This window comes from Poecilia reticulata, chromosome 19, assembly GCF_904066995.2.
Source record: "Poecilia reticulata chromosome 19, P_reticulata-male-v2, whole genome shotgun sequence".
Lineage (NCBI taxonomy): Eukaryota > Metazoa > Chordata > Actinopteri > Cyprinodontiformes > Poeciliidae > Poecilia > Poecilia reticulata.
The window spans coordinates 25,021,648-25,038,415 of NC_088848.1; the positions used below are offsets into that span (position 1 = coordinate 25,021,648).

The window sequence follows — 16,768 nt, forward strand, 5'->3', positions numbered from 1 at the left end:
TGAAAAAAAAACCCAGCAAAGGTTATAAAATCTGATCTTGATTTTCTAATTTGACATTGAATGGAACGTTAGATGCATAACTAAAGGCCGATCAAATAGTTACCTGCTCACACAACAGGTTAAGCACATAAGGCTTGTTGAAGAGTTCTCTTGGATAAAACACCTGCAGATAAAATGAGAGGTTACTTAAGAGGGATAATTTTTCAGATTTTCTCATAAATTTGGTGTTATAAAACAGGCAGACTTGGCATTGTTTTTGTAGAATTTACATTAATTTAAACAAATAATTCACCATTTACATAATAAGCACACTATCTGCAAGACAGTAACAGAGATAATCATAAAAGGAAAACTCTATTTGGTGAATGAAATTGAGGAGCAAAGAAATCATCAGAGCTATGAATAATACAAATGCAAAACTTCCTGATTCAGGGTTGCTGGTTTAATTGTTTTGGAGACAATGGCTTACAAATTGAGCATCATCAATGGAGCTCCAAAACAATAAGGAACCAATGTAGCAGGTCATCTTTTTTTTCTCTTCAAAATTTAAAATAAACTAATAAAACTAATAATATTATCCTTGAAAGCTGTTGTAGCAGTTACTTTATATTTTATTCTTCAAATATTTTTATATATACAAAACTGATCAAAGCTGCTTAAACTATCTAGATTAACCAAAAATCAGAATTTATGGTAGAAAATGACAAATATAACGTGTAGTATACGTTCAAGATTCAGTGTGTACATCTAAGTTTGTGTGGGTGATCATGTATATGCTACATATACATGATCACTTTCACAAAATGTACCTACAAACAGGTCATTTGTGGAAAGTGAGGAGCTTCACCGGTTCTCACTTTTTTGCAGTTCCACTGAGCTCTAATAGTTCAATTTAGAGGTATGGCGTGAGTTAAGTTTTGGCTAAGATTAGAGTTAAGAATAGCGAGTGCTCTGGATAGGGCTAGGGAAAATAGCTGGATTAGCTGTTTTCATTTTAGGAGCTGCTAAAATGAATGGAAGTCAATATAAAGTCCTCAGTTTGTACAGAAGTACAAGGATGTGTGTATATGTGTGTGAGGTGAGGGGTGTTTAAATGTGTGTGTCTTACTTCTTTTCGCAGGAAAAGTTTTCCTGGCATGTTGAAGTGGGAGAAGTAAACCCCAGCAGAAAAGCGGTGAAGCTGGGATTGACTTCCCTCATCATCTGACATCACATCTGGACAGAAAGCAAATACGTACAGAGTTGTCTAAAGGCCTTATAGTATAAAGTAAACTTAAAGTTTCACAGCTTGTCAAGCACAAGTTTGACAAGTGTCTTCCTTTTTTGATAAAGCATTGATTTGTAAAGAAGTATTTGTTTTCTGTGTTTAATGTTGGTAATTTATCAAAATAAAGTGAAACAAGCAGCAGCAATTTCACATTTTATGGTTGTAAATTTGAGCTATATTTCAATCAGAATCACCCACAGAGAGATGGCGCAGTCATGAGTGGAGGGTCTGGAATGTTCACAAGGACAGGTGCTTGCTCTGGAGGAGGAGGCGGGGAGTCAGGAGGAAGAGGGGGATGGTGTTGCGAGCGCTGGGAGCCAAAAAGCTCCTCCAATGGACGCTGCTTCTGCCTCATGTTTTTAGAAATGACCCTGCGACCACTGGTGGATGGGGGAGAATTAGGTGGCCTTGGAGGCGGAGGTGGGGGAGGAGAAGCCCATTGTTTCTGTGTAAAAATTGAAAAATAAGTATTACAACAACAAAAAAAAAACATAAATAAATCTATCAAGCAGTTGTTTTTTGGGAGTTACAGCTACCATGTCCTGCCCCTCCTTACCTTTGGTTGTGGAACTGGTGCTTTGTTTCTGAGTTTAGCCAGAGCTTCCTCTTTTGGGTCACTCTTCTTAATAAATGTTCTAGCAGGAGATCTGAAAGATACATAACAACTAAAAAGATCCATGCAGATAATATGTAGTACACATTAAGAAATATTTGAAAAATAGTTCTTAAGCAGAGAACCCAAATCACTAATTTGGGGGTAATTTGGGGTGGTCCCTAGTTTAAAAATATTTGCATTTCTATACTATTTTTTTTGCAAGTTTATTGTCAAAATGTTTCATCCAACCATCATTCATCCTCCTTTTTTTAACTGGCTTATTTAAAGCTGGATCACTGTTAGAATTTTCTGACGTAAAATTATTTGTAACACTTTATTTTGGCTTTTAAAAAACAATTGCTAAACAACTGGGAACTCTAGATATTTGAATTTGGAAAGAGTGGAATTTTACTTTGAGTAATGTTTTAAGTTACTCACATTTAAACTGCTACGTTTTTTAAGCTTAGTAGTAGTGTCATAGGAACTCTATTTAATTTAATACTTGCACTAACAGTTTAATATTATGTTACATTTTCACAAAATTCCAAAAGATTTGCTCAAGCGATAATTTGATATTAGCCCTCTGAGTGTTGATAAACATGGGTCGTAACAATTCTTACAGTTCCAAAAAACTGTTTTTTGGCAAAACTTTCTAAACTGCTACTTGTAGACATTTCACAGGTTGTGTATTCAATGTAACAAACATGCCTGAATTTTTATTTTTATTTTCAAAAACAATGCATTACAACTTCAATTTTAAATTTCTCACTAAACATGCATGTGCAGCATCGGAGGTGGTGCAGAGCCTGATCCAGACTACTGTATGCCTCACACAACCCTGGCTGTGTTGTGCAACTGTACCATATGCATATGAGCTTTTGCTATGTCTTTCTTCTGGAACACAGAAGACCAACCACCACACTCCCAAAATCACAAAAGTGTGCGCAAGCTTTCTAAAATCGACATGCTGTCCACAACATCACTAGACAATGTGCAAAAACAGGTTTTGAAGAACTGATATATTTTTGACTGCAAGTCTGAAGACAATGTCATTATCTTTACCAATGCTTAGAAGTTACATGGAAAACCAGTGATACCAGAATTTTCTGTTGTATTATGTTTTGGGTCATGTTGTAGGATTTTGAACAAACCCATTAAGTTATTGTCAAAGTTATTTGAATCATAAAAAACAAAACAAAAAACATAAACTAAAGAAATGAAAAAAGCCTCTTCATCACCTCCATAATGACAAATAGTGATCATCCAGGTGAACTGTGATAATTTTCCTTATTTTTTATTCTTTCAATATTATTTTTATGTTTGAGCGTACAATTCTCAAACATATGTAATATTTAATTCTGTCAATCAATTTAAAAAAATGAATCATAATCTAGTGCTGTGATTAATCATGATTAATCACTATGCTTAACTTTGTAAACTTGAAATGTAAAAATACATATAAAAAAACCACATATCATTTTAAGATCTTTTATTTGTTTCTGGGCTTCATAATAGTTTGTTGCACAAGGGTATTTTTCCAGCCATATCATTCCCTCAGGTTAGCTGACCAGATGTTCCTTCAGAGATGTTCAAATATTTTCAATTCCAGGCCCAAAGCTGTGGAACAAGCTGTGTCTGCTCATAAGATAAACACCCTCAGTTTTTAAATCTTACATGAAAGCACACTTTCCACTTTCCTTCTGAATTTTCAACAATTAAAAATAATATTGTTAAAGTGCTTTTAAAATGCTCTAAACCTGGTGTGGTATGATTTGAATGCCTTTTCAAATTTGGGAGAACACAAGATACTACTGACACTGACCTGACAGGCTCAAATGGCTTGGGTTCTGGTTGTGGTCGACTGTTGAACTGTTTAATGATTTCCCTGATGTTGGAGGTTGGTTCAGGCTGGACCTTTGTGACCGGACTGAGAGTAGGTTCTTTAGGGGGGTCTGGTTCCTCATTTGGAGGGCTGGGAGGACGCCTTACTGTGGGAGATAAGAAAAAAAAATTAACATCATGACACAAACACTTCTAAAAACATTGTTAAAACATAGCAGAGGCTGGAAGCTGCTGGAAACCTGATGTATTTTGAAGTCCATATTTTACTTTTGAGGGTGTTTCTACCTTTCAGTAATGTAAATAGAGGTAAAAAATTATATCAAAAAGGTCTTCTACCAAGGCTTTCAAATTCTCAAAATCCTTCTATGCAGACTTCTTTCATTTGAGCAACTCATGTTGCTCAAATGAAAGCAACAGTGTACAATTAGATTGTACACTAGTACACTGTACTAATTAGATTGTACAGTGTACCAGGAGCTATCCTCTTCAAATTTCTACACCACTTTCATTGACAACTCAAAATATCTTAAAATGTCCCACTTTTATAACATTACCTTGCAGTAATGTTAATGTTTCGTAGTGGCCCAGCCAAAGCTCAAACTTTAATCTAATAGAGAATCCATTAAATTGTGAGGGATCTGAAATGTTCTCTGTGTGGTTAATATTTTCTCCCAGGTTCCAGCAGAGGGCTTTCGCACACCTGCATGTCAGCTGTGATCAACAGCAGTACAAGAAATTTCTGCCACTCATTCATCCCTTGAGTGTTGAGCCTTGTGGTAAAAGCACCCTGCATTTCCTAGTGACTTTGTTGACTTCTTGTGAAACATTGGCTGACTTTCAGTTCCACTTTTGCGTTCCCTCGCAATATGCTTACTGCAATATTTGCTGGTCTATTTTGCATACAGTCACAAATGTCAGTTTAAAATTTCAAATGTAAACACATTTAAAGAGCCTCGGTGATTATTCTTGACTCTTTGGTGCAAAAAACTGATTGAAAATAAATTTATTCACAATGACTGTTTGTTGCGACGGAACTGCACATGAAAACAACCATTGAAACCATTCAGACTACTGACACAAAACAGACACAATCAAAACTGTCAGATGACTTATTACCCCTTAATAATAACTCAGAAATAATCCAAATAGTTTGGATGTATTTTTTCTTCTTTCCTTCTTACGGAAAGTTTCTGTTTAGGTTTGTGGTGCATTTTTATCCTAAAGAAAAATATTTAAAATTTCAGATATTTCACAAGATTCCCGTACAAGGTATCAACATAGCTAACAGGAATACAGTCATGGCCAAAAGTTTTGAGAATGATTCAAATGTTAATATTTACAAAGTCTACTGCTTCAATTTTTATAATGGCAATTTGCATATACTCCAGAATGTTATAAAGAGTGATCAGCTTAACAGCAATTAATTGCAAAGTCAATATTTGCCTAGAAAATGAACTTTATCCCCAAAACACATTTCAACTTCATTGCAGCCTTAAAAGGACCAGCTAACATCGTTTCAGTGATTGCTCCATTAACACAGGTGTGGGTGTTGATGAGGACAGGGCTGGAGATCAATCTGTCATGATTAAGTAAGAATGACACCACTGGACACTTTAAAAAGAGGCTGGTGCTTGGCATTATTGTTTCTCTTCTGTGAACCATGGTTATCTCTAAAGGAACATGTGCAGTGATCATTGCACTGCACAAAAATGGCCTAACAGGGAAGAGCAGCTAGAAAGATTGCACCTCAGTCAACAATCTATCGCATCATCAAGAACTTCAAGGAGAGAGGTTCCATTGTTGCCAAAAAGGCTCCAGGGCGCCCAAGAAAGACCAGCAAGTGCCAGGACAGTCTCTTAAAAGTGTTTCAGCTGCGGGATCGGGCTACCAGAAGTGCAGAGCTTGCTCAGGAATGGCAGCAGGCAGATGTGAGTACATCTGCACGCACTGTGAGGCGGAGACTCTTGGAGCAAGGCCTGGTCTCAAGGAGGGCAGCAAAGAAGCCACTTCTCTCCAGGAAAAACATCAGGGACAGACTGATGTTCTGCAAAAGATACAGGGAGTGGACTGCTGAGGACTGGGGTAAAGTCATTTTCTCTGATGAATCCCCTTTCCGATTGTTTGGGACATCTGGAAAACAGCTTGTTCGGAGAAGACGAGGTGAGCGCTACCACCAGTCTTGTCTCATGCCAACTGTAAAGCATCCTGAAACCATTCATGTGTGGGGTTGCTTCTCAGCCAAGGGAGTCGGCTCTCTCACAGTCTTGCCTAAAAACACAGCCATGAATAAAGATGGGTACCAGAATGTCCTCCGAGAGCAACTTCTCCCAACCGTCCAAGAGCAGTTTGGTGATGAACAATGCCTTTTCCAGCATGATGGAGCACTTTGCCATAAAGCAAAGGTGATAACCAACTGGCTCAGGAAACAAAACATAGAGATTTTGGGTCCATGGCCTGGAAACTCCCCAGATCTTAATCCCATTGAAAACTTGTGGTCAATCATCAAGAGACGGGTGGACAAACAAAAACCTAGGAATTCTGACAAAATGCAAGCATTGATTGTGCAAGAATGGACTGCTATCAGTCAGGATTAGGTTCAGAAGTTGATTGAGAGCATGCCAGGGAGAATTGCAGAGGTCCTGAAGAAAAGGGGTCAACACTGCAAATACTGACTTGCTGCATTAACTCATTCTAACTGTCAATAAAAGCTTTTGTTACTCATAATATGACTGCAATTGTATTTCTGTATGTGATGAAAACATCTGACATACACACATGAAAACCAGAGGGCAGCAGATCATGTGAAAATATAATATTTGTGTCATTCTCAAAACTTTTGGCCATGACTGTACACTAATAAGCAAACTAGCAGACGATACTACACTTTTTCTTGGGTAACTGAACAAGTACTCCCAGCCCTTGATACTATTCAGATCTTGTCTAGAGCCTCTGGTTTATATCTAAGTGTCAATAAATGTAAAACTTTTTGCTATTAAAGATTGTGTTCTGTCCTGTATAAGCAATATACCAATTAAGCAGATTGTTGTATACTTAGGAATCACCATCACCAAAAATGATAAAAGTAGATGTGTTGAAAACATTTCTCCTGTTAACAGAACCAGAAAAAGTTGAACCTCTGGCTGCACAGAGATATAACTCTGAGGGGAAGGACTCTGCTCTCTAAGGCAGAAGGTCTCTCTAGTTTGGTTTATTTGGCCTCTTCTTTCTTTGTAGACAACAACACCTGTAGACAGAAAGGAAGGAAGGAAGGACTCCCACCTGTTCGGACTGAGAGCTATTGACCCCTACTGTTGTCCCCATTGTGTCGCATTGACATCGGTGAGCATAATCTATGCCTTTCATTTGGGTATTTGTTCTGCATATCGTTGTTGAATAATAGCATTTATCTGAATTATTTAATTATTCAAATGTAAACTTTCACTGATTTTGGCCAGAATTTAATGTTTAATATTGTTTTTGAAAATAATTTAGCAATTTACAAAATTGATATTGCAGTGAAATACTGCATTGAGGGAAAAGAGAATTGCTTTGTTGCAAATTTGAGCAATTTCATAAATTGACGTCAAATATGACATCTGCAGAAACCTGATTTATGGATTATAGCTAGAGCAGCTTAGTAAACATTATATTATTCTGCTGGTCGTGTCTGTTGACAGGTTCATTGATTTTTTTTTTTTGCATACTGGATTGTTCCTGAAGTGGATTCCTCCTCTGAGTTTGATGGTGAGTCCTCCCACCTGGACTTAGAGAAAAGTAACTGGATTGCCTTCTTTTCCATTTGGAGTTCTGCTGCACCTTGTGGTGCGGTAGGCCTGTAGCACTCACATCTTCACACACAGTTGGTTATATGTAAGACCACTGACTGACATTTTTCACTCCTACTGTTTCATCCCGAGAATTTAGGACAGTACCTTTTGGATAAGTTTTATTTGGGACATTGTAACAAACTGCTGTGTATGAAATTCTCCTCGTGTGAATGGTTTTTCAGTCGAACCTGAATTGAACTGAATTTGATAAATTTGTTTTTCTATCACGGTTTAGAATTCAGATTACCACAGGGTGCACTCAAAAGATTTAAAACTGAGAACTAGCACTTGTCCAAGTATTATTGCTATTATGTTTAATTATATTTTTAGAATTGTGAGTCTTGTACAACTTTTTGTTAATCTTATGGTGTAATTCACTAAAGCCAGTTTGTTCTTTAAATTCATTTAATTACCTTTGTGTCTCATTTAAACACCCCACTGTGCTCAGATAACTAAACCTATTGTTCCATTGATTTAATATATTTAATAATATTCACTACTGTGTTACACAGTGTTAATTTTAATGTATTAGTTGTACTACTTGATTTAGTACTATTAAAATAAATGAGGGTTATCTACTCACTCTTTAGCTTACTGTCAAGACTCTGGATTTTTGGGTTTGGTTTTTCTTTTGCATCTTATAAATCATTATCCTTTAGTTAGCTTAGGTTCTGTTATTCTTGTATGCCTGAATCTAAGTCTAGCTTTCTTTAGTGATTATAGTTAATTATTTTTTTTTCCTCTAGTTATTCCTTATTTCAGCCTCCCTGTAGTGTTTTTAGCAATGTTTATTTCTTAGTTATTTCATCACCCTAGGTTCAGTAATTCTAACATCTGAGTTTAGATATACCTTTCTTTAGTAATCCTAGTTATCTTATTTCTTAAGTCCTTCTAGCTCTCCTCCTTGCAGTATTTCTAGTTTTCTTATTTTGTCACTTTAGGTTTAGTTAGTCTTTTTGTCTGCATTCATGCCCATCTTCCTTTAATAATTCTAGTTAGGTTATTTCTTTGTTTAGTCCCTCACTATAGCTATATGTTCCTTAGTTCTTATTACTGTTAGATCAGCCTGGTTTCTGTTTAGGTTCGTTTGTTTTTCCCTCATGTCTTTTTCTCTTCTAGTTAATCAGGTTTTCTTTAGTCTTAGTGTTTCTTTAGTATTAGAAGTATTTTCAGCTCCCTGTGTTTTCTCCCTTTGTTTTCCCCCAGCATATCTCCTTAGCTTCTCCCCGCCCTTCAGCTACCTCCCGTGCTAACTACTCACACCAGAAATTAGTCATCTCATCTAGTTAGGTTCATTGTTCCATTTACTACCTCCCAGTATTTAAGCTCCTCTATCCCAGTCATAACTCACCAGTATGTCTTGTTACCCTATTCGTCTCTATGCTCTTCACTTCCCCTGTGCTCCTTAGAATCTCCTTGTGTCTCATTTTGGATTTGAATTGGATTGTTTTGTGTTCCCTTGGATGTTCATTTGTAAGTTGAACTCTGATTTTGTTAATTAAAATTTCAAGACCATACTACATGTTTACCTGCTGCTTTTGGGTCCGCCACACCACATCATGACACTTACTTTGCTTAATTTTTTGAGGCAATGAATTTGCATAATTCTTTTAAGGTGAACTAATTAGATTGTACAGTGTACCAGGAGCTATCCTCTTCAAATTTCTACACCACTTTCATTGACAACTCAAAATATCTTAAAATGTCCCACATTTATAATTTTCTAACCTTTAGGCTTTGGTGGTGGAGGTGGAGGTGGGGGTGAAGGTGAGGGGCTTGGTGAAGGACGTGTCTGCTGATTTTGTCTGGGTGGATCAGGCAGAGCTGATTGTCGCTTTGAGTTTCTTTTTTCCCGTTTTGATTTACCACCTAGAGGGGGCAAAAGAAAAAACGTATTCACCTTGACACTCAGTGAATAACTTAAAACAGTCTGAAAAAAGGTTATTTAAGTCTATTCACCAATATTTTGGAAGAAATCCCTCTTTTCTCTGAAAGATTGTAGGTCATCTGGCTCTGCCAGCTCCACATTTTCTTCTGACTATGAAAGCAAATAGACAGGATGGTGTCACTTTACAACTGACAGGGCTTAAAGTAAAAAAAAATCCTGAGCCTGAAACTTATAGTTATGATAGAAATTAACTATAGCGTTGCTATTGCCACAGTTTAATAAAAGGTGTCTTTGAATAGTGCAACAATTGCTTCTAACAATACAATTAACAAGCTAAAAATTCAAACTTAAATAAGACTTCAGTGCATTTCAACTCAAAACAAAATGTAAAATGTCTGTGCCCTAAAGGTTTGACTTACAGGCAAAAATCCCTCAACATTATACAAGAGTCCTTTCAGTCAATGTTTTAGCAAGTAATTTAGAACATGCAACATTACCAACTAAATCAGTGTTTCTCAACCTTTTTCAGCCCAGCGCCCCCCCAGCCTTTATCCAGGTCCCTCACCGCCCCCACCAAAGAATTTGTAGGCTACTTTGCACCGACTATTTTATTATTAATATAACTATCACTATTGTAGATGTTTTGATTTGTATGCTTGTTTCTGTATTTATCATCAAAAATAATTTCCCCAGAGAACAAAAAAGTCATGGGAATAGAAATTATTTTCACAGGTCTCTTAGAAAAATTTAATGAACATTCAAGTTAAATCTGTAGGTCTAACAGCAGCCAATCAGAGTGGAAAAATATTCTTGTTCTTTGCCATTTTCTAGTTGTTAAATATTCCACAAAATGACCAGATAAAAGATGAACAACATGCCAGTTTAAACTTTGATCTATTTGCAAACGACTCTGCAACATTAAAACATGGATAGAACTGTAACTACATTAATCATGGCTCTTCTTTTCTTCAGTGTTTCTGTCGGTTTCTGGTGGTGCAGCTCTGTGCTGCCTTCAGGAGAATGGGACATCAGAGTATCATCCATAAAACTTCACCCTCATGGCATTTATTGTGCAAACCAGAGCTTTCAGTGGAAAAACTAAAGTTCCAGATCCTTTTAATGCCATAGAAATATGAGACAGAAACATGGATTATATCTTTATATAGTTTATATAGTTTTACTGGACAGAAATTACAAAGAACAAATCTGGTTCTTAATCAAATCCTAATGAGTCAAATTGAAAGTGTCATGGAGTCATCAGCCTCATGACATTAACACTGACATGAAAAATAATATTGAAGAAATAAATATATCAAAAATAATTAAAAACATAAATAAGTGATAAGTTATTTACTGTTATGGTCTGTAAGATATATTTATTCTCAGTATTAAATGTGGTCTCAACAAACCCATGGCACTTCAGCAATATTATTTTACCTTTTATCTGGAAATAGTGTCTGTTTATTCTTGCCATACAGTCTCTGTATTAATTATTGCTCTAAATGTCTTGCCATACCAGTTTATTCCTCTGTATTTACTTTAGTTTCTTAGTTTATTCTTGCATTTTGTTCTTCATTCATTTCCATTTAGTTTCATTTGATTAGTATCATCCTCTCTTGGTTTATTGCTATGTCCACTTTAGTTTCTTTCCTGTTGCTAGATTTATTTGATCGTTTATTGACGCTCAGTAATTTTCACTCATCACCTGCTGCGCCTCCTAATCGTCATGTGTTTCACATCATGTGTTGATATTTTATTGTTCAGCGTCAGATTCTCTGTTTTTATGCCATAATTCACATCTAGTTTGTCGCTCCGTTTTATGTCCCACTTCTCCTGTTTCAGAGTTTTGCCAATGTGCGCGTCTTTTTTTTTGTTTCGTTTTGGTCTCTCTTTAAGCCCTGAACTGAATAAATAATATTTTCATGGGTAATTATTCTTAGTCACAAGGAAAAAGATCAAGGCATATTAAAAATAAAATGTATAATAAAGTTATCTTTTTTCTCTGTTGGCATATCTAGCTGACTTCCAAAACAACTTAATTTAATTAAAATGCATATTGTTGCATTGACGGATTCTCTCACTTTCCACATTCTGTTCTTATGAGCACCTTTAAAGTAAACTACAAAATCTCAAGCATAACCTATTTGACAAGAATTTCTATAAATGGATAGTCCACAATTTTACTATGGATCTTTTAATTAACTTGTCAAGATGGATGTAAAAAAATACAAAGAGGAAAAAGGATCAGTTAGAAATACCTCAGATTCAGATTGCTTGGAGGTTTGTTTACGTGCAGATGCTTTGGGTTTTGACCGTCGGGGTGAGGGACTTCGAGAAGGTGAGTGCTGGCGTTCTCTGGAGCGGCGTGATGACTCGCGTCTAAACTGTCTATCTTTCTCATCTCTTTGTTTCTCCTTCTTAGCTTGCTGTTCCTTCTGCCGTTCTTCAGCCTGCTGGTGAGACAAAGTCATTGCCTGCAAGGTCATCTGCTGGGCCTGAAATGAAAAGATTGACAATCCAAAGTAAGAACATACAGCAAATAAATTATGGTTTAACTTGATTAAAAAACTTTGATGGAAGTCACCATGAGTAAGGCCTGTTGGTTGATGAGAGCTTGCTGAGTTGCTGCCATCTGCATGGGGTCACTGACAGTGGGAGCCTGAGACACCATTAAAGCTGTGAAGGAATAATTTTCATTAACAAGGGGATACATATTACAACAAGGGATGAAAGTAGTTTTAAATTCTTCGGGGTACTATGACAAAAAATGAATATATATATATATATATATATATATATATATATATATATATACTACAAAATCTCAAGCATAACCTATTTGACAATAGGTTATGTCAAATAGGGTTAGGGTTAGGGTTATATATATATATATATATATATATATATATATATATATATATATATATATATATAGCTTATTTGTGTGCTTTGGAGTTTCTGTGCTGAATAATTTTTTTGCGGAGCAATAAAAGTTGGGTAGCTCTTGAATTGTTACAGAATGGAGCTGTATTTCCTCCCTCAGCCCACTGGTTGCAATGTTGACACGTTGAGATGCCATGAGACCTAAATTCTGAACATCATGGCATGGAGTGCATCCCAGTTTTCCATGTCTGGCATATAAGCATTCATTTTAGATTTTAAACTGGTTATAGTGATCCTGTGACCAGACAGAGGGATAATCAGTAGCCCAGCATCATGACCTGTTTGTTCTGAAGATCCTGCAGCTTCCACTTCTCTTCCTAACATGGCGCCTCCTCACCCTGACTCTCATACTGATAGGAGGAGCCACAAAGCTCTGTTAAGTTAAAAGCTCATCTTCTGAAGATGGAATATTTTTCCTCCAACAGGTTCCAGAGGAATCACCTCAAACCAGATGTTGGACTGGATTTTATTTCAATGTCATTTGTGAATGTTAGCTCCTCATTTTCAACAGTGAAGCTACAAAGGTTGAAAAAGGTTATTATTTTGGAGAAAATCTCATCAACATCAATATTTCCACTAAATAAGAGGCAAAAAAAATTGTTTGATAAAGGAAAAGACTCTCAGGCTCTGAGCCCGACAGCACCAAACTATTTTTTTATATTAGAAAATTCATTTAATTTCACACAATTATCGTGGTAGAGGCCATTTGTTTGTTAAATACTTAATGAAACATATTTACCGTGTTTGATGTTTGTTGTGATTGACGTATAGTCACAAACAGGGGCGCGGTATGGGGGTAAAAGTGATGACAATTCTAGGGGCCCTGACCAACAGGGGGCCCTCCACAATTTACTTATTTATTTATTGTTCATAGAAATAAATAAAAAAAAATGGGGCCCTGTCAACTATAAAATTAATCATATTGTATTTTCGAAGATTGTTTTTAGCAGTAAAAATTTAATGTTCCCACTCCCAGACCAAAAACACACATCCATATTTGCCCTGAACCCCCACCCCCTGCACGAAATGGCTCGTTCCTGCTTGGAGCGCTTCATCATGACGCTGTTAGCAGAGGTCAGTGGAAGACACGAACGATTGTGGCAGTTACTATGATGCTAAGAAAAGTTATAAAACCAGGTTTTCAAAAAAAATAAATAAATAGAGAGGGAGAGAGAGAAAAAGGCAAGAGAGTCAATTTATAGCTCAGTTTTTCTCCAAGAGAGGTGAGTAAACTGTATGAGATTATCAACCATTCAGCATAGTTAGTTTAGCTACAGACTACTGATTACCTCCATTTCACTAGCACTTAATGAATTAAGGAATTAAATTACCAACATGTTCATATATTTAACTTGTCCCTGTACCTTTTACCACTTAACAGATGAGACAGTCAGCAGCAGCTCTAACCCACGTCCCTCATGACCTGCCCTCTCCTAAGTGAAATTAAAGCTGCAGTATGCAACTTTTATATATATATTTTTCCACATATTTGTAAAAACTGTCATTATGTTGTGTCATTATGGTATGAGAGGTAATCTATGAAAAATCTATTTCCTCTGCTTTCTCCCAGTGCTCTCTAAAAACAACCAGTCAGTGGCAGGAGAGGTTTAGTGCTGTCAATCACAATCTCATGTGGCTCATCCTTCCTCCCCCTTGCTCTGTGCTATTCTGCAGCTAGCATAGCCTGTTGTAAATGCTTAGTCTAGTAAGTATAGCTGCCAGTGATAGCAGATAAACGATTTTCCTAAAAATAAGTTGTTTCTCCACCATTAGCACATTTAGCAGTGAGTGAATGAAGTTGATTGACAGTGCCAAGAGCGTCCTACTGGTTCTGATTGGTTGTTTTGGTCAGATCGGTGCATTACTTTAGCCAGTAACAGTAGTTCAGGAAGGAGGTGGAGGAGGTTGATTGTTTTCATAGATCATCTGTCTAACAAACTGTCACGACATGATGACAGCTTTAACAAATATAGAAAAAAAATATTTTTTATTAAAGTTATATACTGCAGCTTGAATAAAATGCAATTACATAGGATTCTTTGAGAAATCTGGATTGCTTCATGTATATTTTGCATGTTGCTTATGACTGTTGCTCATAGGGAGAGACATTTCAGTAATCTAAAACTAATAGAAAAATTAAGCAACCTACTTCCTACTGAATTTTACTCTTGTATGTAAAATTCATGAGCAGTAAATATTGTACTAGTTATCAGTATTGGACCAAAGAAAGTAAGGCAGTTACAAGCCTTTGAAATTGTGACGTTTTTGATGGGTCAAATAGACTCAAGACCCAATTAAATTTTTGTCAGGGGATCCAAGATTTTTCTGGCAGCGCCTCTGGTCACAAAGAACGAGGTAATTAGTCCAAGTTTGTCGTTTATTGAACGTTCAGAAACTACAGCGGCTGTGATGCGCCAAGACAAAGGTAAACAAGGTAAAACAACCCAAACAGGTGATCAACTCTAAACCAAACCACTCGCACATTTTTACTCTCTCTCTCTCAATCATTTAAGTACAACCCGTTGCCATGGCAACCTCCTGTGCTCCACAAGCCGACCAGAGATTACGTTAAAAACATAACATTCAGTCCGTTACGATATTAGGTTTGCAGGCTTGATATTTATTTTGCGATCATTAATAAGCCTCTCATGAACACAGCGGTGGCTGATTAATTAATTTTTAACTCCTGCTCTACTAGTTATTTTGGTAATGGAACCGAATTGCGTAACACCTTGTTGAAACAATAATCACTGAGATTATTATTGCTGTTGGGTCATTAATTTGAACACATTTTGTTGATTTTTTTTGTTGCTGTTCTTTAATAAAGTTACGAACGTTTTGATAAGAAGTCAGAGGAGGACATGCTGGTCTCAGCATCCTGAAGGCGTTCAGTTTGTCACTTAATGCCAAGATCGACTCAAAATCTTCTGCTATCCAGGTATTGCAGCCCTGCTCTAGCAAAGCACGAACAATTCAGAAACAATATGAAATGGGGAAAAAAGTTATTTATTAACTGATTAAGTCGTGTTTTAGATTGTTCTTGAAAAACTAATCAGTCACGGCTGATTAGTGGGTGAACTCACGGCTCACAGTAAACCCATTGATTTTTTACAGCAGACAGCCGCTCTCCTCGCTTGCAGGTACTGCGTACCCCCGCTAAATCTTTTAGGGGTATGCAGTACCCTACCGTAGCCCCTTACTTTCACCCCTGATTACAACTGATTACTCAAAAAAAGCTTAAAATATTAATTCAGAATCAGCTAACACAATGGACAGTAGATAATACAAGTGTCACATTTGACTTGGTGTGAGGTCCATATCAAATTGTTCCTGAGTCCTACTAGCAGGAAATATTCTTCTTCCTGCTCTCAGTGAAGGTGGACACTTTTTTCTCTGCTCTCTCCCTACCTGAAGCCTTTCTTTGCATATCCTCCAAACTTCAAATTGATAAAAAAAAATTTAACTAAAAGACTGGGTAAAGGAGAGCCCTCTTGTACTGATGGGACACATGCTGGCAGATACATTGTGAATTTTTTGGGGAAGTGGAAAATAATGCGTTTGCCCATTTTGTCCATTGAGGATGTGGAAGATTTGTATTTATTTGGATTTTTGATAACAGGATTTCTGATGTTTGGAGTTGAAGTTCCAATGTGCTAGTTGCCTAGCATATTGGAAAATTTGGAAGGTGTCAGCAGCTGTTATGCCCTGACAGCAGCCTGGCCAAGATGCAGTGTGAAGGATTAGGCTGACTGGTGAACGCTCAGACCAATATGCTATGCCACCAGAGCCTCATGCTGGATGATTCTTGCAGAGAGTCAAAGGCCGGCTGCGGACCCCGGAACTTGCTGGCGGAATGAATTAGAGAATGCAGAACTTGCCAGTTTGATCCAGCGGGAATGATCACACTAATTTGGATGATTGGAATCACCACTGAGATGAACCATTGAGATGATTTTAGGACAGACGGAAAGTTATGGCTCCCCTGAGTCGGCCCTGGATGGCTGGCTTTCTCAAATTCTCCTGGATGATATGTAAACAAGACGCTCTTTCCCACCATCCGCTTCCTCACCCCATGACGTCTGTGTAGCTCTGGCAGACTGCACTCAAGGTCAACTGATAAACTCCACCACATATCATAGACAATGGCTGGGGTCAGCTGTCTGGTTCAGGGACTAACGCTTCCTTCACTCTCTCATTGACTTTCATTCTTCATGGTTAGAAACACACAACCCTCAAACTCACCACCTTCGCTGGCTCCACTTCTGTATCATGTTGATTTTTATTTTACACAGGTTTGTTTGCAACCTCACACTCTGCCCTTACTGTGGAGTCAGAGGTGCAAGTTATGAGTTTCTTTCTCCTCAACAAACCTCATGGTTTTATTTTTCTGATCTAATTAAAAGGAT

At 37.1% G+C, this 16,768-nt stretch overlaps 1 protein-coding gene across 1 annotated transcript in view; it reads right to left on the reverse strand.

Annotated features, from left to right (window-relative positions):
* Nucleotides 1-16,768, reverse strand: part of myo15b (myosin XVB) — a 192,967-nt gene that overhangs the window by 47,054 nt on the left and 129,145 nt on the right. The window contains exons 37-45 of the mRNA XM_081600474.1: nt 12,004-12,095; nt 11,678-11,914; nt 9,491-9,569; nt 9,260-9,400; nt 3,685-3,850; nt 1,824-1,914; nt 1,466-1,712; nt 1,109-1,215; nt 104-163 (exon numbers count right to left, since the gene is read on the reverse strand). Of these exons, the coding sequence (XP_081456600.1) occupies nt 104-163; nt 1,109-1,215; nt 1,466-1,712; nt 1,824-1,914; nt 3,685-3,850; nt 9,260-9,400; nt 9,491-9,569; nt 11,678-11,914; nt 12,004-12,095 (1,220 nt within the window). The remainder of the gene's footprint in view (nt 1-103; nt 164-1,108; nt 1,216-1,465; nt 1,713-1,823; nt 1,915-3,684; nt 3,851-9,259; nt 9,401-9,490; nt 9,570-11,677; nt 11,915-12,003; nt 12,096-16,768) is intronic.